Below are 26692 nucleotides of genomic sequence, written 5' to 3' on the forward strand. Positions count from 1 at the left end.
GCTTTTTTCGTTTTCATATGTAAAAATATATCAAACATTAGATGAGTGGTAAAGAACGATTTCCACTCTCAATCTACAGTTTAATATTCTTGTTGAGGAAGTAGTTACAGTAATGAAGGTTACTGTGCGCATGTGTGCGTGTGTAGTGAGGTAACTAGGACAAATATATATATATATATATATGTATATAATATTCGATCTTCAAATAAGATTAAAATTATTCCTAAATCAGTACCGTTTCATTTTCTTTGGTTAAAAATGTACGGTATACAAAAAAAATTTGAATATGAGAAATTCAACCCTTAGATTACTTTTAGTTTTGTGGGGTGATAAAAACAAAAAATTTCGTATTTATATAATTTTGAATGTATTTTAAAGGAAATACTTCAGAAAGCTAAAATTAATTGAACATTTTAATAAACAGCCAAAAAGTGAGTCGAAGTAGACTAATAGAAGGACGTCGTATGATATTTTGAGAATAATAATTTAAACCGTTGATTCCCAAAGTGGTCCAGGTGGATCCCCAGGGGTCCGCGGGAGACTCGACGGGGGTCTACGTTGGCGTGACAAAAAACTGGGGGTTCACAATACGTAAGCAGGGGTCCACGAAAATTCATCTGGTTTCGATAGTGAAAAACTAAAATGTTGGCTTGACTTTGTATATCAATCTAGGCAGATCATGTTTTGAGAAGCTCAGCGACTGTTACTTGTAAAAACTTGCATATTCCATATTCAGTACAACGAACCTGTCGAGACTTGCAAAGCGCTGCCGCTGCCGCCGTCCGCAACGCTTGTTCAGACGTGCAAAGCGGCGAAATAGGACTTGTGGTGTGTGTGCTAGCAATCTTGCATGAACTTGTTTGATTCTTCACTAATATAAATACGATTGCCAAGGATAAACGTTACTCATTTATTTCCGGAATTTCGAAAAGAAAAGTAAAGTGAATAGATGTTAGCGTTTGCCAGTGTCGGAAAAAGTAGTTACCTGCAGGGGGTCCACCGGAGCTAATACACTAGCTGCAGGGGGTCCACCGGAACCAGCAAAATTTTGAAAGTGGTCTATGAGAAAAATAAGTTTGGGAACCTCTGATATAAACAATAAAGACGGTTATAGTAAAAAAATATTATATTGATCATTATTAAATTAAATTAACATATTTAACATAAGTGTATATAAACTGTATTAAAAGAAAACAAAAAGGAAATAGATAATTAATAATCGGTTTTATAAAAAGGATATAGCTATTTAGGAGGCATAAATACAAATTTTTTGGTATCACACAAATCGTGTATTTACAGTTGGTTTCGATTAAAGAACCACAAGTAAGTTACATTAAAAAATCGTGCACGTGGGGTTTCCAGTGGATACCCTCAATAAAGCGTACATACAAAAATTTTATTTAAACAAATTCATTTGCATTAACCGGGATCAGAAAGATTTCAAAGATCACAATAGTCGAGAGAAAAACTAATCAAAAAGGAATCGACATCATTAAACAGTAGATTAAAGAAATAGACCGGCGCTAGGCTCCTCCCTAAGTCTTAGAAAAGACGTTTACAACGTGTCATACCGAACCGGTTCAAGTGACACTCAATAAATACAAATTTGAAGAAATTATTTAATTTTTTTTTTTTTAGATGTTAAATTTAGATGTATATTGTGTTACTTGCACACAGGTCGAATAAAATTTTATATTGTTCGTATACTGAAAATTCATTCTTAAATTCTGAGAAAAAAGTATTTACTCAAACTGAATCAGTTAAATTTATTTTAAAATTTATTACATCAGCATTTTTTTTATGACAAGCTTTTTAAACAGTAACTATTAAAAAAAAAAATAACAACAGTTAAATTAAAACTACTTTAAAATTGCATCTTCATATGAATTTTATTTTTTATTTTTTTATTCTTACTTTTCCTTCATTTTCCAGTATTTCATTTTTTTTTTCATTTTCTTCTGGTGTTCTTTTTATACTTTATCCCCAAAGACCTTCGCTTCGTAAATGTTTTCTTTAAACTTCTATCCCATCAGTCGTCCTCTTTTATCCTTAATTTTTGAAGTTCCTTTTGCATCTATTTCTTTGTATCTTGTTTGGCTTTCTAGATTCCAAAAATTGTCAAAAATTAGGATATTTAGTTTTTGTTTATTAATTTATTATAAACAGATGTATTTTTTTCATTTACTAAAAGGAAAATTTCTAGAACTTATATAAATATTTTTAAACGATAATGTTAAACATCGATAATATACAGAATTTTAAAATTCTTTTATCCGTATAAATTAATTTACTCACTTAATAAAATGGTTTTTGTAATAGCTATAATCAATTATACAATTTTTCATTAGGTTTTTTCAAATTCAGTTAGTCAGAGACATACGCAAAATATAAATGAATAATCGATTTATATCTATTTTATAAAGATTGTAGGAGCCATGTAATATATATAAAAAATTTTTAATCCTCAGTCAATATTAGTGTAATAACATAAATCAATTAAATAAACTTTTACTACGTCCAGCAAACCTTTAATAAACAAGATTATTCTAAACTCGACTTGTACGTATGGCATACAACATACGACGAGCAAGTTTAACATTGAGATTGTACAAAGTTTCCAGAATAATTTGGCGAGATTCATTGCAGAGATTCATTGCCGTGGTTCGCACGAAACAAAAAAATACACGACTATTTTGAATTACCTTAGTTCGCGAAAAGGTCAAACGGTTCGGTTCAAATTATAGACAGTGGTTAGATAATTACGTGAAAATTATAGCAGTTATCTCCTAAACAACAGGGAGGATGTCCGGCAACTGAAACGCCTACGTATTCTGGACTTGGGGGAATCTAAGCGGCTCTTAAGCTGGTTAATTTTACGCTTAGCATTATATGTGATCAGCATCTTTCTATGCCTTGAGGAGCATATCCTGTTTCTATTTATATCCATGGCATGTTATATTACTATTTGTTTGTCTTTGTTTATTGTTTATGGATGCTTTAATTTTTTTTTTTTGTTTTGTTTTTAATTAGACCTTTGTGAACTCTTGTACCTATGCAGTATTATTCAGTGCGAGTAAGTTTACATATATACTTTATATATATATATATATATATATATATATATATATATATATATATATATATATATATATATAAAATAATAACTAAACTCTATTGTTGGGTTAGAAAAATATAAAAAAAAATTAAATAAGTTAGAAAATTATCAAAATAAATAGAAAATTTTTTAATGCAATTCATTAGGTCAACAACCAAATAAATAAAATAACAAAAACAAAAGCAGAAAACCTCGACATTTCATCCACAATGTAGGAATTTATCAAGACAAACTACAAATGACAAAAAAACAACACTAGCAAACACTTATAAAACCCCCCTCCCCACCTAATCTAATAAAAACCAAAACCCCCACTACTAAAAATGTTATCATTTTCATAGAAACTCCCTCCACCATTCCAATGATAACATTAAGTTACAACCCAAACAAAAAATACTAATCCTAAATTAAAACCATAATAAAAAACTAAAACCAACAAATAACCAAAAATACATAACACATTTTTTCTATTAATTTAAAACACATTAGCATATATAATACTTAAATCAGATATGTCCGTTCTATTATTTATAGACTTTATATTCTTTATAATGTGGATCATCTCCAGTATATGTATTTTTACGAAATTAGGTTCCCTTTCTAAAATTTTATCTTTATCAAAATCAAATTTATGTTTTTTGGCTTTTTCATGCTTACTCAATGCAGTAATTTAATTTTTCCTATATTTCAATTCCTTTTTTTAAATATTGGGATGTTTGTCCAATGTAACATGCAGAACAACCACTAAACGGTATATTGTACACAATATTAGATTGATTTTGCTTCCTTGTTGGCGCCTTTAATTTTGGAAAGATTTTATCAATCGTTTTGCACCTACTATATATGAGCCACCATCAATCTATTTTTAAATTTTTTTGAATATTTTAAGACAAATCAGGAACATATGGAAGCGACAAATATTCTTTTTCATATTCGCTTTCTTTATAAGAAAACGTATTATTGTAAAGTCTATGAATTCTAGATATCATAATTTTATCAATAAAACTTTTGGGATAGTTATTTTCCAAAAGCAACTCTCTAACTTTTTAAATTATTATCGGTCTTTCTTTAGGATCTGTGAAACACAAAGCTCTATCTACCAAACCATCCACTACAGCCTTTTTTGAATAATCGGCTGGGCAGACAAATAATTCAAATACCTCCCAGAAGCTTATTATACCAAACAGTATTAATTATATCATCAAAATGCCATACAGTCATATCCAAAAAATTTAGTTCATTATTTTTTTCTTTTCTATTGTAAATTGAATGGATTTATTAAATTCATTAAAAAACATATTCAATTTTGTCTTCAGGCAAACAAAAAAAATATCATCAACATATCTTTTATAAATTGGAATATTCATATTTAATTTCCCTAAAATCCCAACCTCGATATATTCCAATTTGCAAACATGCCGACACAATAGGTAGTGTATTTTTGGTTATTTGCTGGTTTTAGTTGGGTTTTTTTTTGTAGTTTTGGTTTTAAATTTAGGATTAGTATTTTTTGTTTGGGTTATAACTTAATGTTATCATTGGAATGTTGATGGTTGTATCTATGAAAATTATAACATTTTTAGTAGTGGGGGTTTTGGTTTTTATTAGATTAGTTGGTGGGGGTTTGCTGGGGTTGTTTTTTGTCATTTGTGGTTTGTCTTGATAAAGTCCTATATCGTGGACGAAACGTCAAGGTTTTCTGCTTTTGTTTTTGTTTGTTTGGTTGTGGACCTAATGAATTGCATTAGAAAATTTTCTATTAATTTGGATAATTTTGTAACTTATTTAGTTTATATATATATATATATATATATATATAGAGATATTTTTTTTTCTGTAATGTAAGTTTTATTGAGGATATTCGTTGGAAACCCGTCATGTATTTTCTTTAATACGATTTATTTGTGGTTTTTAGATATAAAAATTTTAAATTACGTAAATTTTTAAAAACTTTCTGAATTAATGTTATTTATACAAAAATAAATATTGAAAATGTTACTAAAACATTTTATCATATTTTAATAAAATTACTCCAATACATTAAAAGTTGATATTAAATTTAAAAAAAATGCTATTAAAAGTTTTAATTTATTTCAAAATAAAAAATAAAATAACAAATAGGTAAACACATATATTAAAAAAAAATTAAACCCTTTGTAAATTATATTTATTTTAATTTATTTTATACTTATATTTATGTGTATTCAGGTATATATTTTTTTTTTCTGTAAAACAGATACTCTAAAGTAAATAATATTAATATAAGTGTAAATAATAAATAATAATTTAATACCCCATGAGAGAATGCTATCCAATGATGACCTCCCATGAAAAAAAATAGTAAAGAATTATAATAAGAGAAATTTCCACGTTAATAAACACATTTACTAAGATCCAATAAACACTCTTTATGTCAAAAGAATTATCATTACTGGAATCTACAACTTGTCCAGTATAAGGACCAGATGAGTACTGCACATTCAGTTCTCATGCGATGTTTTTTATCAAGTAAAGAGATAAACGAACGAATGAAAACAGGGTTAAACAGTAATATAATTAAAACAACAAAAATTTGCGTTAAAACAATAATAAATAAAAAATAAAAGAATTGTAACAAGAAATAGTACTGGAAAAAACAGAATATATGAAAATATAGAGTATCTTCCCCGATCATCACTAAGATCCAGCACATGATTTCTTTTCAGTTGTTTAATGTCATCACCGCGGTGTAGCAGGTTCAAAGCAAGGGAATTTACTTATTTATTTAGCCTAACCATATATATAGAACTAAAACCGTCAATCTCAACCCGAATATACAGAATCCCCAAGTATTCATGTACTTCAGAATTCCTGACGAACCAAGGCGGTTGAGCCACTATCCTCATTGTTTTGTTCTGTGACATTTAGATCACTTTAATACTGCTGTCACCAGTCGTTTCAGAGCTGAATCCCAAAAATACATATCGGTTTTAAGCCAACAAATATGCTTTAATAATACGAGAATATGAAAATATAGAAATTTATTATAGAAATATTCGGACCGCTAAGGATGGAGAAAGATATTTATAGAGAGAAAGAGGAATGAGTCGGGTTTCATAAATTTAGAGAAAGCATTTGAAAAAACCAAATGGTTGAAAATGATGAAGAGTGTTAAAGAGGAAAAAGTAGAATAGAAATACTAGAGGTTAATTAGAAGATTATTTCAGACAAACAGCAACGATAAAAGTAAATAAGAATATGACTGACTGGATGGGTTTAGGGCAAGATTTTTGCCTATCACCAACATTATTTAACATTTAAAGATATGAAAAGAAATATATTAGAAGAAAAAGCAGAAGGAGGGATTTGTATAACAGGATGAAAAATAAGTACATACGTATGATTTGCTGATTTGCTATAGTAATTCTAGTGAATGGCATTCACGCGCTTTAAAGGTTGTTAACAGTTATGGAGGAAGGAATAAAATTAAATGTAGGAAAACTGAAATAATATAAGCAAACAACAAAGAGGATTTAGTGGTAAGGATAAGGAGGAATAGAAAAATTAAAATATTACAGATACTTATGTAATTCCAGAGGACTGAAAGAGTGCAGTAGGACAGCGATGGGAAAGGAAGTCTTCAGAAAACGTAGGTATTACTATGAAGTAAAAGTCTGGACTTAGAATTAAGGTAGAGGTTAAAAAAATGCAGTGTACGTAGTGTCTTGTATGAGAATGAAGCATAGTCGATAAGGAACAGGGAGAGGGGAATATATTGAGGTTTTTCAAATATTGATATGGAGAAGAATAGATTTGAGTAAATATGATTAACGGATAAAGGGAAGAATGATGAAGTATTATACAACAGTAAAGAAGAAAGACGTAAAGAAGAAGAAGAATTCACTCAATACGTATATTAGAAGAGACACACTTATGTGGCAAGTGCACTCAAAAGAAAAGGGAATAGATTGGAACATGCGGTTAGAGAAAGTGGGATCTTGACAAGTTTATTGGGAAAGTAAGTAGAGGAGAAAGAACGTGATAAAGAAGAAAGATGAAGTTAATAAATGAGGTGAAGATTGGAAACTATAAAGGAGCGAAGGAGAAATGGATGGAGACTAAAGAGCCGTAAGGGACCATCCGCCAGGCAGAAAACCAAATTATGATGACTAGAAATAAAAAGGGAATTTATATGATTCAAAATACAATATAGTATTTTTTGCTTTTATGAAATTTACAAATGAGAATCTTCCATGTAATATTTTACAAAAAAGATTAATTTATTCAAAGATATAACAAGAATTAGAAATTGAATGTTGATCTCTAATAGTGCGCTTTTTTCGCTTGAATGAAAAATAAATATTTTCTCATCGTATGATTTCAATATTAATTTCTCGCAAGTGGGTTTTAAATTTGTATATAAAGTAATCTTCCATTTATCTTAACCATTAACTTATATTTCCCTTTGGCTGTACGTATTTTAAACTTATGTAATCATATTTATTGTGAAATAAAATTAGAAAAGTATAAAAACAATTCCTCATTTTATTCAAATATAAGTTCATATTGAAACCTTTATATATATATATATATATATATATATATATATATATATATATATATATATATATAAAATTTCATTCTGCTTATCTTATTTGTACTTATGTTTGTATATTGTACGGTATAAAGGAAAATTGTTTTAATATCTACAGAATTTACCTGTAACCTAGATTATTTTTGTTTTTATTTATTTAATGATTGTTTAGTTTGTCTTGTTAAAGCCAATTCTTTTTTTTTTCGGGATTCCAGCTCTTTCACTTGTTTTTTATTTGCCGTTTCTTATCTTCCAGCATAACTTCATTCTAACCATAGGTATTGTTTTGTGTTCTTCTCTTACCATTTCATTCTCGGATTTTCTTTTCTGGTCTCTTGTTCATGGAAGTCCTCTAAAATCATGATATTTTTAAAGTATCTATTTTTCTTATATTTTATATTGTAAGATTTAGATTAATTTAGTTCATTTATGAGTTCCTAATGAAGAAGAAATCAAATATATCATTAGTTAACTTCTTCCTCTTTTTGGCAAGGTGAGTAAAGAATATCAAACTTCTATTTTTCACTCTTTCCGTTATTTTTACTTTCCCGTCTAGGTAGCGCTACAGCAGACATGTAGCTGTGCAAGAGAAAATATTATAAACAATCCAATTTTGATGCAAGCGGTTTTCATCGGATCTTGCCGTTTTAACAACTTAGTATCTAAAATACCAAAATATCGGATGGAAATTTTCCGGATGCTAATGCTTGTATGTACGTGTGTGTGTTCGATATTGGTCTCTAAATCATTTTATATCTCCAGAACTAGTTGACCGATTTTGACCTAAAGTTGAAAAATTACAAGGGTAATTGATGCTATTAAATTTTCAACTTAAAAGGTCCATGGGAGTGACGCTGTAAAGCAAGCTCACTCTCAGTAACTCGAAATTTCGCCTAATTAAGGTCATATTTTTCTTAAGGACATTTTTTAACAATTAAAAAATAACAATATTTGCAAAATCACACCTTCACACAAAAAAAATGCTGTTGTAGTCGTCCGCTATGTTGTGATGTCACATTTGAGCGGTAGATTTAAATAAATGAATAATATTTAATGTGTAAAAATGTTTCTCGGATTCTATCGGGGTCTCGAACTCGATCGCCCGGTCGACTTGGTACCTAGTGTTTAAGCCTCCCGGTTACACCAGTATACCGACTGTACATGCGAAATTTGTCCTTTTTAAGTTGTGAAATTACATTAGTTTGGTTAGTGCCGACCGTCGCTGCTAATTCTACACCCGCGTAAATTAAATAGAGTATGTGCGTGCTTTAGTTAGAATCAGTGAATTAAATTAAGGAAAAAAAATTATATTTAAACAAAATGATAAATATTTTTAATTAAATTATATGTGTAAGCCGTGCATCAGAAAAACCCACAGTTGTAGGACTTTAAGCGGTCAGCTTTTTTTCTACGTTTTGATATATTTCATTGTTACTTCTAAAATTAAATAGGTTTCTTTCTTTCGCGGTACCTAATATTTTTTCTATTCTCCATTCCATTTACTTTCCGGTCTATATAGCAGCTATAGCGAAGTTAAATCTATACAGACGGGAATGTATGGAGCTCGATCAAAATTGGGTATTCCGGTTTTCACCGAATTTTGGACCCCAGAAAACCGAAAAATAGCGTAGAAATTTCTACGACAACATGTGCATACGTATGCATGTATTTTCGGGTGGAAATTGCCTTATATCTCCAGAACTACTTGGCCGATTAACACCATACTTGGCTATAATATTTTTGTAGTATGGGCATTGATGCTGTTCAATTTTTAATTCAAAAGTTCATGGGTTGGGGCAAAATGGGAAAAACCAAATTGTCTCCAGATTTTGCATAATTAAAATTATTTATATATATATATATATATATATATATATATATATATATATATATATTAATTTTGTGAATATTAATAAAGCAAACAACTTTTGTAAAAAAAAAAAAAAATGTTTTGCTAAATTACACCTCCACCCTAAAAATGGTTTTCGGTGTTGGCCTATAAATCATCACCTTACATGTTCAGAACTATTCAACTGATTTTGACCAATCGTGGTCAGATTACTACAATATATGGGGCATTGATGGTACTAAATTTTCAATTCAAAAGGTCACGCGGGGTGCAGGATTCAGGGGGGGAAACGAAATCGTCTACAAATTTTGAATAATTAAGGATTTTTTTAAAAATAATATTGAGAAATGTTAATAAACAACTTTTGTAAAAATAACATGTTTGCTAAATTTCACCCCCACATCTAAAAATGGTTTTAATACTGAAGAAGTATTTTTTTAAGTGAAGTTAAAAAAAAAGTTAAGAGTCATAAAAGCGAAGAGTTATAAAAGTCAGAACAAGCGATAATTTTCGTTGCAGTTTTTTTTTTATTGATAATTTTGTGAATATTAATAAACAATTTTTGTAAAGAAAAAACATTTTTTCTAAATTTCATCCTCACCCTCAAAAATGGTTTTAATATAGAAGAGTTATAGAAGGCAGTACAAGGAATGATTTTCGTGGCACATTTTAAAAATATTATTGTGAACAATTATAAAGAAAACATCGTTTTTGTAAAACGTTTTTTTCTATATGGCACCCTTACTCCAAAAAATAATAATAAATTTGAAACGTTGTAGAAGGCAGTAAGTACAGTGGGTATTTTTCGTTGTAGTTTTTTCTGTTAGCATCTCGTTGGATCCTCAAATTTTTTCTCCATCAAAACGGGGTCTTAACCCAATCACCCCCGCATTTACACACACATTCATTACACACACCGCATTCCATTTAGCCGGACTACTGTTGTATCGTCTGCTATGTTGTGACGTCACAAGTGAGCGGTAGATTTAAATAAACGAATAAAATTTAAAGTGTACAAATTTATTTAAAGTGGCTGCTAGTAAGCCACATCCGCGCGAATAAAAACCAAACTAACTAAAGCGCGCGCGCGCGCTTTAGTTACAATAATTGAATTACATAAACAAAAAAAAAAATTGTATTTAAATAAAATGATAAATATTTTTAATTAAGTTGTGTATGTACGTATAAACCGAGCATCAGAAAAAAGCCAAGTGACGGGAAAGTCCTACAACTGTGTTGCCAGCTTTTTGTTTATACTTTCTATATTGGTTTCATATTTAAACATTAACGCGCATATGAATTCTAGATTTATTTCTGTACTACTTGTATGATTTTCAGATTTTTTTATAAGAATTTTTTTTTGTATGAATTTTTATTTATTCCGTATGTTTTTTTTGTTTTTGAATCTCTATTTTGTGTTGATTTTTCTATATACATTCACTTAGACATTTTAATTCTTTGCTACTTCTCTTTTAGTATTCCTGTTTGTATTTTCTTAATGTTTGTCATTGCTTTTATCTTTTCAACTGATATTTTTACTCCTTTGTTACTAGTTATTTCAACTTAAATTTTGATTTGCTGATTACATATTCTGAGAGCATTTCAAAGTCATCTGTGAAATATAAACAACCGATATTAATTCCGAATTTCCGTCGTAAGATTATCGATCTGATATTCTAATTTTCTAATCCTTTATTCAATAATCTAATTATTTTCTTTAGTCGCAGTAGAAGAATCTTTGTGATAGGTCATTGCCCTGTTGGAATTCAGTTTTGATTTGGATTGGTTTCCATACTGTATCCATAATTTCAACTTCTGAAATTATATCTTTGTTTTTTTTATTATTCTTTTAATTTTCTGTATATTTCAAATTCTTCTAACGCATATATTAAAGTTTCCTTGTCTAAACAATCATATTCTTTCTTAAATCATTAAAGGATACTACAATATGTTTTACAACATACTGTAGCAATATTATTTAAACAAAATTAAATTAAAAATTTTTGTAAGAAATTTACAAAGTAAGCATTAATATTCTAATTATTCCTACAACTTTATAATTAATGGATTGTTTTTGGTAAAAAAATAATTTCCTCTTTTTGAAAGACGAAACAACTTACAGTAATTAATATTATCTTAATTCCGATAATTATTACTTCTACTACTAACGTTTATCAGAGTTAAGGCTAAAAGGTTTCAGTTAACCTTGATATAAAAATTACTTTCAATAATATTTAATATAACATTGAAATAATTTGTAATTATGATTATCATAAAAGAAATTATAATTTAATATATATAATAAGATTATTCAATTTTGCTTAACATTTTTTACTAATTAAAGATTGTTAGTAATATATAATTATTGAAGTTAGTGAATTAATATTTAATTAATAAACAAATATCTCTTGAGTAATTATAAATAGAAGGTTTTAATTAAATTAAAGTAATTACTAATTTATACCCTAAGTAAGCTACTTACTAAGTTATTTATTTAATTAAATTTAATCTACTTATTATATTCAATACTAAGCCATTTCTTTTTCATGGTAGAAAAATCTTGCAGCATATATATAATACAGATTTTTTTTGATGAACAATACATTTTTTTCATCTAACATTTTTAATAATAATTATTATTAATTTATAAGGTAAAAGTAATGAGTCTTTTTGGAATTAATTTGTCCATTTGATTGATAATATTTAGGTTAGTTATTCTTTAAAAATCAAAATTTTTAAATCCGTTAAATTATTCACGTAATCATGATCTAATATATTTAATGAAAAAGAAAAAAAAATCTAATCTTTGTTCAATGATATTTTCAAATACTTCTTTATCACAAACTGTGTTTATTTGTATCATTAGAATACAGATATCTTCTATTGGTAGTGGGTTCTAAATCAATCAAAATTTTCGAAATATTTGAACGATTAAATTACATACCAAATAATGATATATTCTATAATTTCACGGATTTTGTTTTTTTTATTGTTATTTTTTTTTTTACCGCAGTAAAATTTGCACTGGACATCTGGTTTGATAGGTAGGGTTTGATTAATAGGTATATATCAATCGTTAGTTCCTACACCTTCCTGTCTATAACATTATTGCTGTAGTGGTAGAAAACCTATGAAGAGAAAATATTGCGATTGGCAAAAATTTAAGGTATCAGTGTTTTTGCAAATGTAAACGATTCAGAATTTCGTAGAAAAGAATCGAACAAAAAGAAAACTACAGAGTAATACAAAAAATTACAGAAACTTCCTGATGTTGGATGTACGTTCATGCTTTGTCCTGTATTTTGATAAAAATATCTCCCGAATGACGCAATTAAATTCTTCAGAAGCGGTTCAAAATATTTTAGTATATACGAAGTATTGGTGGCATTAAATTAGTATAAAATTAAAAAAGAGGGAGAGGTATTTTTTAGCGTTTGAAAATTGTTTACTCTTTCAATAAGCGTCATAATAGCTTTAGTACAATGAAAAACGTATAGGTTTTTTAATTTTCTAAGTTTCAAGTCCATCAGATTTAGAGGTTGGGACTATTCTTCATTAATTCTAGGTTTTTACTTCATATCTCGTAAACCGGTCGACAAAAATATTTAAATATTGCTCTATATCCCACAATAAATTGGCTTATTGAGAAGGGGGCACCATATTTACGTATCCATATTTTTTTCTACATATGATGTCCTGGGAGGTGCTGATCAAACTTAAAAGAGTGATTCCGGACATCATAATGAAAAAAAAAAAATCGTATGCCCAAATCCCCCTACATCACCTCATATTCCTCTGTCCGTTATGTTATGTTTTTTTTTTTTTGCAATAAAAATCTATATTTTTAGAACGGAATGAGATATTTGAATAAAATTTGATTTGCGAGTACCCAACAACATCGTCTACAAAATAAATAATTTTGAAAATTTTAAAAAAGCGGCCATCAAAAAAATATTTTTATCATTAATAGCTTCAATAGGAATTCGCATTTGTATAACAAACTTTTAATATACAAGGTCGTTCTGAAAACCATTTGGATGTATGGCGTACAGATACGGGGTTCGAAGAGCAAGAGCAACGCTGAGGTTAAACAACGTTTCCAGATTAAGTTGGCGAAAATCATTGCAGAGGCGCAGGGTTTGCACGGAACGAAGAAATTTATAACTCTAAGGAATTGCCTTAAATCCGCGAGGAAATAAAGCGATTCGGTTCACATTACAAATAACGCTTAGGTAAATATGTAACATTTGAAGCTGAAATCCCCTAGACAACAGAGAAAATGTCCGGCGATATCTTCACTGTTGTCATTGACATCTTGTCACTATTATCAACATGAAAATTTTAATCGCACGTTCGCACTACAAAATTTATACCAAATTAATCGTACGTTGGTCAATAATGATCTTATTTTATCCATCTTAAGTTTCTCTTTCTTTTGAACACTTCGGTTTATATTCTAAAGCCTCTCTTATTTTGTAATAAGTAAATCAATATATGGTTTGTATCATATTGATTATCTCTTAATAAGGTGATTCGATGAAGCTTTAATTCTTGTATCATCTCAATAATGAATTACTTAACTCGTAAATTAGAATATTTTATTTTTATGTCGAGTTGATTCATTGTTTTTTTAAATCCTTTATTATAAATTTTTATTTACCAGTGTCCTAATCTAGACATCACATCACGGCTGCCTAAATCGTTTAGTCCGTTGTAATAAACTTGTTTTTCTATTTTTAGTTGATGTGTCGACTGAATATTTTGATATTCGAAACGTAAAGGTTTCGGGGGATAGATGAATTATAAAGTTATCATAGTTACTTTATTCTGCAAAATAGTTTGGATTTAAATAATTGTAACATTTTTATGTTTAAATTGCTTGTTAAATTCTGTATGTAAAATTTTGATCTTTTCCTTAAAATTGAACGCGTTTGTTAAAATATACTAATTAATTACTTCCGTTTTTTATCTCATGGGTTATTTGTCTAAGTTGTATTTATAGGTATTTTCTCGAGTATGATGTAGGAAACTGAACTGTGCTAAGAAATATCAGTTCATTAAACGATTCTTAGAACTTTAAATGTACAGGAATGGTTTTATTTTCATTGCGGCTTCATTCGTCACTTTCTTTATCAGACTTGAATAAAGTTTTAATGATCATGCAAAAACTATAAAAGTATTATGTGCCATATAAATCTTTTAATGATTGTTTATTGCTGCGTATATTTTATGCTATTATTTTAATCGAAAAAGCAATGCATTTACTCTGACAAAAGGCTTATTGTTAAATGTTTTACATCAGTATGAATAGAATCAAACATTTCACCAAATGTTTCTGGAAATTTTTGGAATTTTTTTCACAGAAAGTTAAAAAAAAAAAAAAATGGTAATAACGATCATACCATATTCCACAGGGATTTCTTAAAATTTTTACTTTAGCCTCTTTTGAAGGGGATGTTAGTTTCAGACAAAGCTTTAATCCAGGATATTTGTTAAGTTAACCTATATATAAAACATTTTTTAATTTTCTTAAAATTTATACCCACTTTTTAAAAGATATATATTCTGTTTTTATTTTTCTCGCTCTAACTCCTAATTTTTATTATTACTTAGTGATCCCTTGATGCTTCGCAGCCTTACTACTACAAAGTAATATTATATATTTTTAAAAAAATCGCTAAAAACCTTTTTCATTTAAAACACGTCTCAACCCCCAAACACGTTATTTTTCTTTTTCCTTAACTACCACAGGCAAAATGCACGCTTAAAACTTATTCTCAGTACATCCAGTCGTTCTACTGGATGGATCGAGTTGATTTTTTTTATTCTGCTTGAAGTGACCCTGAAATATGCCATTAAGTATCAACCGAGCTTCATAGTGATTTTCCTGCGAGTAATAACCTCGGAAAGTTCCTTAAATAAGTTACAACTGAAAATTTTGTCGGAGGAGATTCAGTTTTGGGGTCCGATGGCTCTTATTCACATATCTGTGGGTCATTCTGATCAGAATAAAAAATGTGAGATTAAAAATCATAAATTTAGCCTAAATTGTTTTACCTTTGAGAGCAAAAAAAAATAAAATTTTTGACTTGTAACGTGAAACTAAGCGCTTCCTTGTTAGAGAACTAGCCAAGAGAGACCACACTGTTTGTTCCTTCTGTTTCCGTTAGGAAGTATATTTTCTTTTTATTATTCAGTATTTAATAGAAGAATAGAAATATTTTAATAAAAAATAATGATAGTTAATAAAAAGCTTTTTCGTAGTCATTTTTTTGTTCAATTCAATATCCTAAATATTAGTAATTGTCTAATTGTACTAATTTTATATTTTAACCAAATATATACGAGTATTATGATAATCAATTGTTACGAATAATAACAAAACGTAAATTTTAATTATATATATATATAAAATAATAATCCCGTGTAAAGCATCAGATATTGTAAGATTTTAGTGTATGTAAAAATATAATTACCTTTTGAAACAGCCAAGCATTATAAATTACTTGAAAAAGATTATAAGCCATCATGACATATTTTAAATTATACGGCTTCCTGTACGTCATGTACTGAGGCCCAAGTTTCAGTACAAAATAAAGATACGTCGCTACAATTGTTATAACTGGATATGGACTGCTCATCAGGAACCATGAATCCACCATTTTTGCTGCAACAGAAAAATTATAAAATCATTGGATTCTAATAGTTTATTTTTTCTTCTATTTAATTTACAAATTCAATAATAATTTACTGAAAAAAAAATCATCCTGAACCGATTAATTGTAGTGAAAATTTTAATAAAATGGCTCATTGGTCATATATGCGAGGAATATTAGGGACTAGTAGTTCAGGTACGTGAATATGAAGGTTGAATAAATGATTATTTCATGACAAAATATGACAGAAGGATAGTAGGAAGTTGATAGAAATGTTTTAATCATTAAATATTTAAAAACCTGAAAAATAGGTTAAAATACTTTTGATGATAAATTTGTTTGTAACACATATTTGAGAACGATTTAAATAGGTGTTATTATGTTAAAGTTATCAAATAATTTGTCAGTCTAATGAAGAACAATGTAGAAAATAAACTAAAGGTAAACAGGGCAAAATTGAGAGTACTAAAAAAATCGCAGTTTGTCGCTACAACTGAGAAGTAAAATAAATGTGCCGAATGCGGATTGAAAAATTGTTTGTTTAAGGTTCCTCAAAAGTGTGCCAAAATTTTTCAAAATTTACAGGTATAATCTCTATTAAAAATATTGTTATTGGTGAATAAGAACCGATAACACATCATCAAATATTAAAATACGAATAGGTAACTTTTCTTTTTCTCTTTAGCCTACGGAACCACCCTAAGGTATTACATCAAGAGATGAATGAAGATTATTTGTATGAACGTAGATCTCTTGTACAATCTCAGGTCGACCACTACTGAGATATGTGGTTAACTGAAATCCAACCACCAAAGAACACCGTTATCCAGGATCTACTATGTATGAATAGGTAACTTGGTAAATATTAATAAAACGTCTAGAAATAATTTGCGAAGAATTTCGATATATATATGTGTGTATATAAATTAAAAATTAACATACTTTACCAACATATACAAAAAAAAGAAAGTATAATGTACCTATTTAATCATCAACCAATCAGACCGGGTTTGTGTTTTTAAAAACATCTTCAAGGAAAAAATCTATTTAATAATTTAATCAAATAACTTGGTTGCATCGTAACAATACATACATGCTTTTATTTTATTTAAAGTGTGAAAAAAAATTTCACAAATATATTTTAAATATAAGATAAAAAAAAAATTAAAAAAAATAAAAATGATTGTCAGTGAGAGGAGTTTGTTTATTGTTCACTAGTTGAACAGATTACAACTTTGGAAAAAAAAATTAAATAAATTAATTGTAATGATGTGTATTTTAAAAAAAACTAAACGCATCAAATAGATTACTTGATTTATTATTATTAATGAGAAAACAACAAACAATGTTTCAATTATGGAAATTATTACTTAATTTATGTTTTGGTCTATTTAAAAAAAAAGTTTAAAATTATAGATATTTCACAAAAATATTAAATCATGTTACACCAGTTTCATGGAGTTCGTTATAACTTCATCGGTAAGAAGCGATGAAATCAACTAACTATGTTTACAGTTCTAAATACAACCTAACCTAACGGTGAAATGAAAATGGGAAAAAAATAAAAAAGCGTGAAAAAATATTTCAGTTCAATTAGATTAGTAATAAAGAATACTTTCAAAAACTACTTCGAATTTTTTTAGACAACTTTTTTTTCCATTTGATGAACCGCGAGATTCGAATATGTCATTTTATTCATTTGTTTAATGTACCTTTACGAATCGCGTCGATATATAGCAGTACTTGATAGTACTAGGCAGCGTAAAAAAACTTGATAATATACTTGAAGTAATACAATTGAAAAGAAAATGTACTACAACTTGTATTAATAGTAAATGCTCTTATGTTAATGAAAGTACTGAAGATGAAATAATTTTTTTTATTCCCGTCACTTAAAAAAAAAAAATAAAAGGATTAGTTTAGAAGAGATTATTCTAGTTTTATTCAAAAAATAAATAAATAAAACAGAAATAAATTCGATTGGTAAAATCGAATTTAACGATAAAAATCGAGGGTTACACGTAAAGTAATAAGTGCAATATTACATCACGGATCTTCGATTAGTGAAAGTCACTAGTTTTAATAAAAAGGAAAAATATGGTATGAAGTGAATGATATGACTATCAGTAAAAAAAAAAATTGGCCGTGGAATTCAAATTTTTTATTCTAGAAAAGCAATAAATTTTAATAATAAATCAATAAAATAACAATCAGTAATTCATTAAAAAATAAAAGAATAATCTAATAAAACGCAGTGATACCCAAAAAAATTACAATGAAATTTTAAACCGTGTGTCTCGCAGATATCATTTCTTCCGAAAGGTTATGGAAGTCTTATCGAGTACGGTTGAATTTTATTACGATGCGCGTTTCGTTACTATTACTGTGTTTTTTTTATTATTATGTTCGCTGTTTAGTTATTAGTTGTTTTTCGTGTTCACTTATGTTTCGATGATTGTTTTTGTTCGTTAATTGTTAATATATTTTTACTACAGTTTAGTTGGTTAATGCCTACGGTTGTTATGGAGTATTTATCCGTTGGTAAGGCTTTGTTTAAATTTTGACTTTTTTTGCGTTTTTATTTGCTCAGTTGGGATATAAACTGATTAACTTGGGTGCCTTTAACTCTATTAAGTATGTTTGTAACATCTAGTTGTGCACCTTCCCATTTAATTGCAATCTACTTGAACAAAAGTGTCCTAAAAAGCCCAAAATCCAAAAGTTTAGGATTTTTGACTTTTTTTTTAACAACAGTAATAAGCCCTCATTGAGAGCTTTTCAACGAAATATCATAAGTGGTACTTTTTTTCATTGGTTTCTGAGTTATATTCAAATAATAATAATAGTTAAACAAAGATGGTACACCAATATATAATACGAAAGGTAAAGTCGATAGATGGGTGGAATATATTGAAGAGTTATACGGAGGAAATGAATTAGAAAATGGTGTTATAGAGGACGAGGAGGAAGTTGAGGAGGATGAAATGGGAGAAACAATACTGAGATCTGAATTTAAGAGAGCATTAAAAGATTTAAATGGCAGAAAGGCTCCTGGAATAGACGGAATACCTGTAGAATTACTGCGTAGTGCAGGTGAGGAAGCGATTGATAGATTATACAAACTGGTGTGTAATATTTATGAAAAAGGGGAATTTCCAAAAAAAAAGGGTTATAGTTATGATACCAAAGAAAGCAGGGGCAGATAAATGTGAAGGATACAGAACAATTAGTTTAACTAGTCATGCATCAAAAATCTTAACTAGAATTCTATACAGAAGAATTGAGAGGAGAGTGGAGGAAGTGTTAGAAGACCAATTTGGTTTCAGGAAAAGTATAGGGGCAAGGGAAGCAATTTTAGGCCTCAGATTAATAGTAGAAGGAAGATTAAAGAAAAACAAACCAACATACTTGTTGGCGTTTATAGACCTAGAAAAGGCATTCGATAACGTAGACTAGAATAAAATGTTCAGCATTTTAAAAAAGTTAGGGTTCAAATACAGAGATAGAAGAACAATTACTAACATGTACAGGAACCAAACAGCAACAGTAACAATTGAAGAACATAAGAAAGAAGCCGTAATAAAAAAGAGAGTCCGACAAGGATGTTCCCTGTCTCCATGACTTTTTAATCTTTACATGGAACTAGCAGTTAATGATGTTAAAGAACAATTTAGATTCGGAGTAACAGTACAAGGTGAAAAGAAAAAGATGCTTCGATTTGCTGATGATATAGTAATTCTAGCCGAGAGTAAGAAGGATTTAGAAGATACAATGAAAGGCATAGATGAAGTCCTACGCAAGAACTATCGCATGAAAATAAACAAGAACAAAACAAAAGTAATGAAATGTAGTAGAAATAACAAAGATGGACCGCTGAATGTGAAAATAGGAGGAGAAAAGATTATGGAGGTAGAAGAATTTTGTTATTTGGGAAGTAGAATTACTAAAGATGGATGAAGCAGGAGCGATATGAAATACCGAATAGAACAAGCTAAACGAGCCTTCAGTAAGAAATATAATTTATTTACATCAAAAATTAATTTAAATGTCAGGAAAAGATTTTTGAAGGTGTATGTTTGGAGTGTCGCTTTATATGAAAGTGAAACTTGGACGATCGGAGTATCTGAGAAGAAAAGATTAGAAGCTTTTGAAATGTGGTGCTACAGGAGAATGTTAAAAATCAGATGGGTGGATAAAGTGACAAATGAAGAGGTATTGCAGCAAATAGATGAAGAAAGAAGCATTTGGAAAAATATAGTTAAAAGAAGAGACAGACTAATAGGCCATTCTAAGGCATCCTGGAATAGTCGCTTTAATATTGGAAGGACAGGTAGAAGGGAAAAATTGTGTAGGCAGGCCACGTTTGGAATATGTAAAACAAATTGTTGGAGATGTAGGATGTAGAGGGTATACCGAAATGAAACGACTAGCACTAGATAGGGAATCTTGGAGAGCTGTACCAAACCAGTTAAATGACTGAAGACAAAAAAAAAATTCAAATAAAATTTTAATTAATGAAATATTTGGATCTTGCAAGGGAAAGGCACATCGGTTCGAATACGACTTTTTTATTTAAATATATTAATTTATTAATAATTTATTCTTTAATTATAAAAAAAATTCTAAAATAAATAATAACTCAAAAATAGCAATAAAAAACCCCCTTTCGGCACGCCGGAAGGCAGAAGTAAATTTCACTTGTGATAAATAGGGAATAGATATGTTTTCCACCTTAAAATTAAGATAAACTTCCAATTTACTCAATACGACAATGATAGCGTATAAACAAATTTCACGTGTTTAGCATACAACAAGCCCATCCTACAATTCCAGCAAAGTTTTGGTCATTCCTTGCCGAAAGGATGACAAAAGCTTTTGGTCATATCAAAAATTGTTTCAGACAAAGATTTTAGGTAATGTTGAAAGAACTAATGATCACTTTAAACCGATGAGATACTTTGCCTATCAAGGGAAATATGATTGTTTTGTCTTCAAAACCCCATTTTTCCACCCACTGAGCCAATGATTGGTGATATCAAAAATCTTTACTTACATAAGTTTTAGGGCCTAATCCATAAAATCGTAAGAACTTTAAACGAGTTCGATGATTTACTTAATAAAAAAGTTAACAATATTTTTTTTTCGAAAAGCCCTCATTAACATGGTCTGATTGTGGCCGTTAATAAACTCCACCTAGATTTTAAGTTGAGTTTTTTTAGGGATCAATTTGAAAGTGATTGGCCCAAAATTACGACGGTTGTCGTGTCTACCAAAAGTGAAATATATATATATATATATATAAACTTTTTTAAACATTGCAATATTATTTTCATAATTATATAGTTCAGCATGTTAAATAATTATATAAAAGTAGAAATAAAACGTTGATAAGGGACAATGTGTTTTAAGATAAAATACAAAAATGTGTAAGTTTATCGTCTGTCTAAACATAGTGAATATTTCTAACAAAACTTGAAAAGTAAGCAACGATACTTAGATACGTATTCACATCATCAGAAAAACTCACAAAGATAGTAGCAGTCAGTACATTGGAGATAAAATCATTCATGCTCTGTAAATAACAAGCTGATGCCCGTCAGATGGAATAAGAAGAGCTTTTTGTACCGTCCGTATAAGTTACAGCTATAGGTGGATTTAAGTCATCTTCGCCATACGGATTACATTAAATTATTATAAAAACAATTATGTTCGTAAGCTGTTTTTTATTTTATTTTTTTTATATTTTGGTAATACTGAATTAATGATAATTTTTAGATTCATATATAAGTATGTAAAATTCTGATTTTACTTTTCTTGAATATCCTTTTCAATTTCGTTACGTTTACTGTTAATTGTAAAACAGATCAAGCAAAAATATGTCATAGATTCAAATCCCTTACTAAAAAACTACAGTAAAAATAATTTTCTCTAGATTCTAAATTATACCCAAAATAATATCTTGGTGAAAGTTTTTAGCTCGCTTTTATGCTTTATTTATTTGATCTGAACTAAACAGAAAGGGCAACTTAAGTCTGGCATTAATGACATTCAACATTTTCTTATATATAGTACTTTAAAAAAAATAATAAATACAATTTCAGATCTAGATCAAGGTTTTTACATACATATTAGATTTATTAAATTATTTTATTGTAGTAATTAGAGTAAAAAAGGAGTTAATTCTAACGTATATGGCCGAAGGTAAAAATACTTATTAATACTTGAACTGTCATTTTTCCTATTTTTATAAATATAGATATAGTTAAATATTTATGTTTTATCCTTTTAAATAATTATAATAAAATATTTTTAAATTAATGCCAATCATAATTCAACAAGGAAATCGCCTAAATATTATATTCTATTTTCTATTTATTATATTAAATTTTATTTATAATTTTTATTCTAATTTAATTTTTTTAAATATATAAGAAGTAATTTATTATAGCATAAATTATAAATTCGACCAAAAATTAGTTTTACAGTTACTAATCAATGCAACAGAATTAGTCTCAAACAAAATTATTTATGCGGAAGCTTAAAAATATTTTTGTTAATTTGCATTGTTTACTTGAACATACAACATGATTTAAATTAAACCATCGTAACCCCCTAATTTAGTGTTTCATATACTGCTATATACCTAAATATTCCACACGATATCTAAGCCAATTACAATAGAGTGATTTAATGAGATTAAAAAATGCATATACTCGTGTGTGTGTGTGTATATATATATATATATATATATATATATATATATATATATATATATATATTTATTATATATTCCCTATATCGCTTCATTTTATCTATATATGCATTTAATAATCTATATATCGTATTACATATATATATATATCTAAACACCCGTGTGTGTGTGCCCAGGCAATCAAGAGATGTTGGCCAGAATTAGGGTTGATTCAGAACAATATTAAAAAACAAATACAACTGAAGAAATGTCATATATCGCTTCATTTTTTTCTTTATCGCTGTTTTGTATATTTTCAATAAAGTTTTATATCTTAAGAATGATTTGAGAAATTTTAATGAAATTGATAAACTGTACAAGTTTCTGGTAGCATATTTTCTACGAAATAAGTTTGTAAATTTTACCTTTTAAATATCAAATTAGCGGCCATTAAAGATTTTTATTCGTTAGCAGCTCCGTAATTATTAGTTTTATTGTATTATACATGATTAAAAAAAAAATGGCACTACTAATTGGAATTTTCTCTCATCATAGCACTTCAATTGTTCACGTTCATTGTGAAAAAGATAGCACCTCATTTGCCCAAATCAGTTGATAAATAGCTGAAATTGTTAAAATTGAACGCAAAGATTATGGGTGAAATCAGCTTAAATTATTTATATATATATATATATATATATGTGTGTGTGTGTGTGTGTGTGTGTATGTATGTATATATGTGTGTATGTATATATATATATGTGTGTGTGTGTGTGTGTGTGTGTGTGAGGCGCGCGCGCCTGTGGGAAAGAAGTATATATTTTTAGTAGAATATATTATATTAATAAGTGACGTAAAAAAGTAAAATAAATATAATCTAGTATTTAACATTTTCAGAAAATCATCCTATTAAGTTTTTAGATTTATTATTTTCAAAAACAACCATCGTCATTGGGTATGCTGTTCGGAAATTTATTAGATGAAAGCCAATACATAAATTTAATAATTCTAAGTTGAAATTTGCTTTGATATGTTTTACTTAGTATTGGCTGAGAGGAATGTCAAGTTTATTGTAGGATTTTATGTTTGTAATTTATTGTTGAGTATTAGTAATCAAGTTGGAAAACTTTGATTGGAAAGTTTAAATTATCTAGGTACAAAATTTCTTAGAAGAGCAAAATAGCATTACTTCGTAATCAAATTTTAATTTGTCTAGATTACTCTTGCATTCGACTTTTTTTCTATTATATGGAAATATTTTTAATATTTTTCCCGTGATTGCGCTTATATATAGATCATAGTACATAAAGGAATTTGAAAATTGTTCAGATGAAACAGCAGACTATTTCTTTTGCATAGAGTAAATGGTTTTTTGAATTTACAAATTGTTCTCTAGGAACAATGTAAAGATGTTTAGATATCTATAACTGGATAAGTAGGGAAAACTCAATAGTAATTAATTGTTCTATATTTAATTTATTCTCCTTGGCACCCTGTAACATCTGCCGACGAATAATAAATATAAATTAATTCTTTTTTGTTGAGGATGAAAAATCATTTTGGTTCATTTCTGGATTGAATGGCACTTTGCTGTGCCTGACTCAAACCCGGAACCTTGATATGTAAGACAAAGACGCTACCATTTTTCTAGGGAGATTTTTGAGATTAAAGCTAATATGAAAATATTTATTTTAATTCCATCCATCACATTTGAAGTCACGTTTCGGTAAACCCAAGATTAGCTGCGTATTAGCAGAATCTACCTTTAAAGAAATGTACGTTGATAAAATGGAGTTATCATAAAGTGGCAATAACAAAATATAAAATTGGTGATAACATTATTCTCCTAAGTATTTATTTGATTTTTATTCATTATTGAGGCATTGCATTGCATTGCATTATTGCATTGAGGTTGGTTAGATTGACAAATGAAAATGAAGACAATTAAAATACGTATGATAATAAATTTTGCGGTTTTTTTTTATTGAGTTATAAGGGCATCAACTTCTGAGGTCATTAGACCTCGATACATTTGTTAAAAAGAGAATAAATCACCAGTAGAATCGTTAGATGTAAGGGTGTATACATCCCTTATATTTACATAAATCACGATTAAGACGAAAATACCTCTTTCGAATAAACAATAAAATAAAAAATATTTTTAATGAATAAATAAGAGATTAACGTAGTAATGCATATAACGTTTTAAATAAATCAAATCAGAATGTTTACAATCACTTTTCGTCCAACAAGTCATTAGTAGCTCTCTCTCTCTCTCTCTCTCTCTCTCTCTCTCCCACTCTCTCTCTCTCTCTCACTCTCTCTCTCTCATTCTCTTTCTGTTTAATCTCCGGAACCACCGTAAGGTATCACTTCAGATGATGAATGAAGATGATATGTATGAATATAAATGAATTATAGTCTTGTACGGTCTCAGGCCGACCATTCCTGAGGTGTGGTTAATTGAAACCCAACCACCAAAGAACACCGGTATCCACGATATAGTAATCCAATCCGAATAAAAATAACTGCATTTACTAGGATTTGTACCTTAGAACCCTCGACTTCAAAATCAGCTTATTCGAGTCTTTAGCAGCTGGCCAAAAACAAACCCGCTGAAATTCAGGCAATATTCAATCCTAAAAGTGTAAATTTCATTCTGTTCATCATAGGTACTGGCGATAAAAAGTTTATTAATTTTTGTTTTTTAGTTTAAAATTTGTAATAATGTGACGAAAATTTTTGGAAGTATTTAAAAAAAAAAAATTAATTTATAAAAAGATTTTATGAGTTTTTTGTGGCAAATATTCATTGCGTGATCTGATAACTACACTTTTCTGCAACCTATCTGTATTTCACTGTAGGTATTGGAGATTGTTTGCTAACTGTCAACGCACTTTGGGATTGGGTTTATTCTCATTATAAATATTAAATTATAAATACGGTGGTCATTGTCTTGATAACAAATTTTTAGTGTAAATTTTGCCATTTTTTGTTTCTTATAGTTAAAAGACTGCGTAATTACTGTCAGTTATTAAATTTCTTTTCTTTTCTTAATGTTTTTTTATCCTTCCCTTTTTTGGCAAGGAATTTGTTCGGAATCTTTTTATTTTTTCTATATTTCTGCTGTTTTTTCAAATTTTTTTAAAAGATTTTCAGCATTTTATTTCTACTTTTTTATTTGCCAAGCATCCGAATGTCTTTTACCATAAAAGAATTAAAATTATTTAATTTTGTTTTGTTTAACGTAAAGAAAATGAATAAAAATCTATTTTATTATATTTTTTAATCATTTATTCTACCCACAGGTTTGGTCTAGTGGTAAAGCTTGTCACCGTAAATTAGCTGATTTCGAAACCGAGAATACTGAATAATAGATCGTGAACACCGGTGTTCTTTTGCGGTTGGGCTTCAATTAACCACACGACTCAGGAATGATCGGACTGAGTCTGTTCAAGACTACGCGTTTTAATTTCCGGTACATTCATTCAGATATTAATGAATCGCTTATGACCTTAAATGTTAATGTGACTTTAGATAAAAATATTTTTTTTAAATTATAAAAACTTGGAAATGATTACTAGTTTTCTATCAGTCAAAAACTGTTCATCTACAACAATTTATACATACGTTTATATGTATGTACAAATAATGATGACTAATAATTTTTTTTTAAATTTATTCATTTAGTGAACGAAATGAAGTATAAAGTATGAAGTATGAGTGTTAGTGTATATCTGTAAAAGCTAAAATAAGAAAAAAGAGATTTTTTAAAAAAATTTCTCCATTTTAGATATCTAAAATGTAA

At 28.5% G+C, this 26692-nt stretch overlaps 1 protein-coding gene across 1 annotated transcript in view; it reads right to left on the minus strand.

Moving 5' to 3' along the window:
• LOC142324583 (very long chain fatty acid elongase AAEL008004-like) overlaps positions 1-26692 on the minus strand; it is a 174855-nt gene that overhangs the window by 48749 nt on the left and 99414 nt on the right. The window contains exon 3 of the mRNA XM_075365429.1: positions 16014-16204. Coding sequence (XP_075221544.1) covers positions 16014-16204 — 191 coding nt within the window. The remainder of the gene's footprint in view (positions 1-16013; positions 16205-26692) is intronic.

The sequence above is a fragment of the Lycorma delicatula genome, chromosome 5, assembly GCF_047948215.1.
Source record: "Lycorma delicatula isolate Av1 chromosome 5, ASM4794821v1, whole genome shotgun sequence".
In the NCBI taxonomy this organism is placed as follows: domain Eukaryota; kingdom Metazoa; phylum Arthropoda; class Insecta; order Hemiptera; family Fulgoridae; genus Lycorma; species Lycorma delicatula.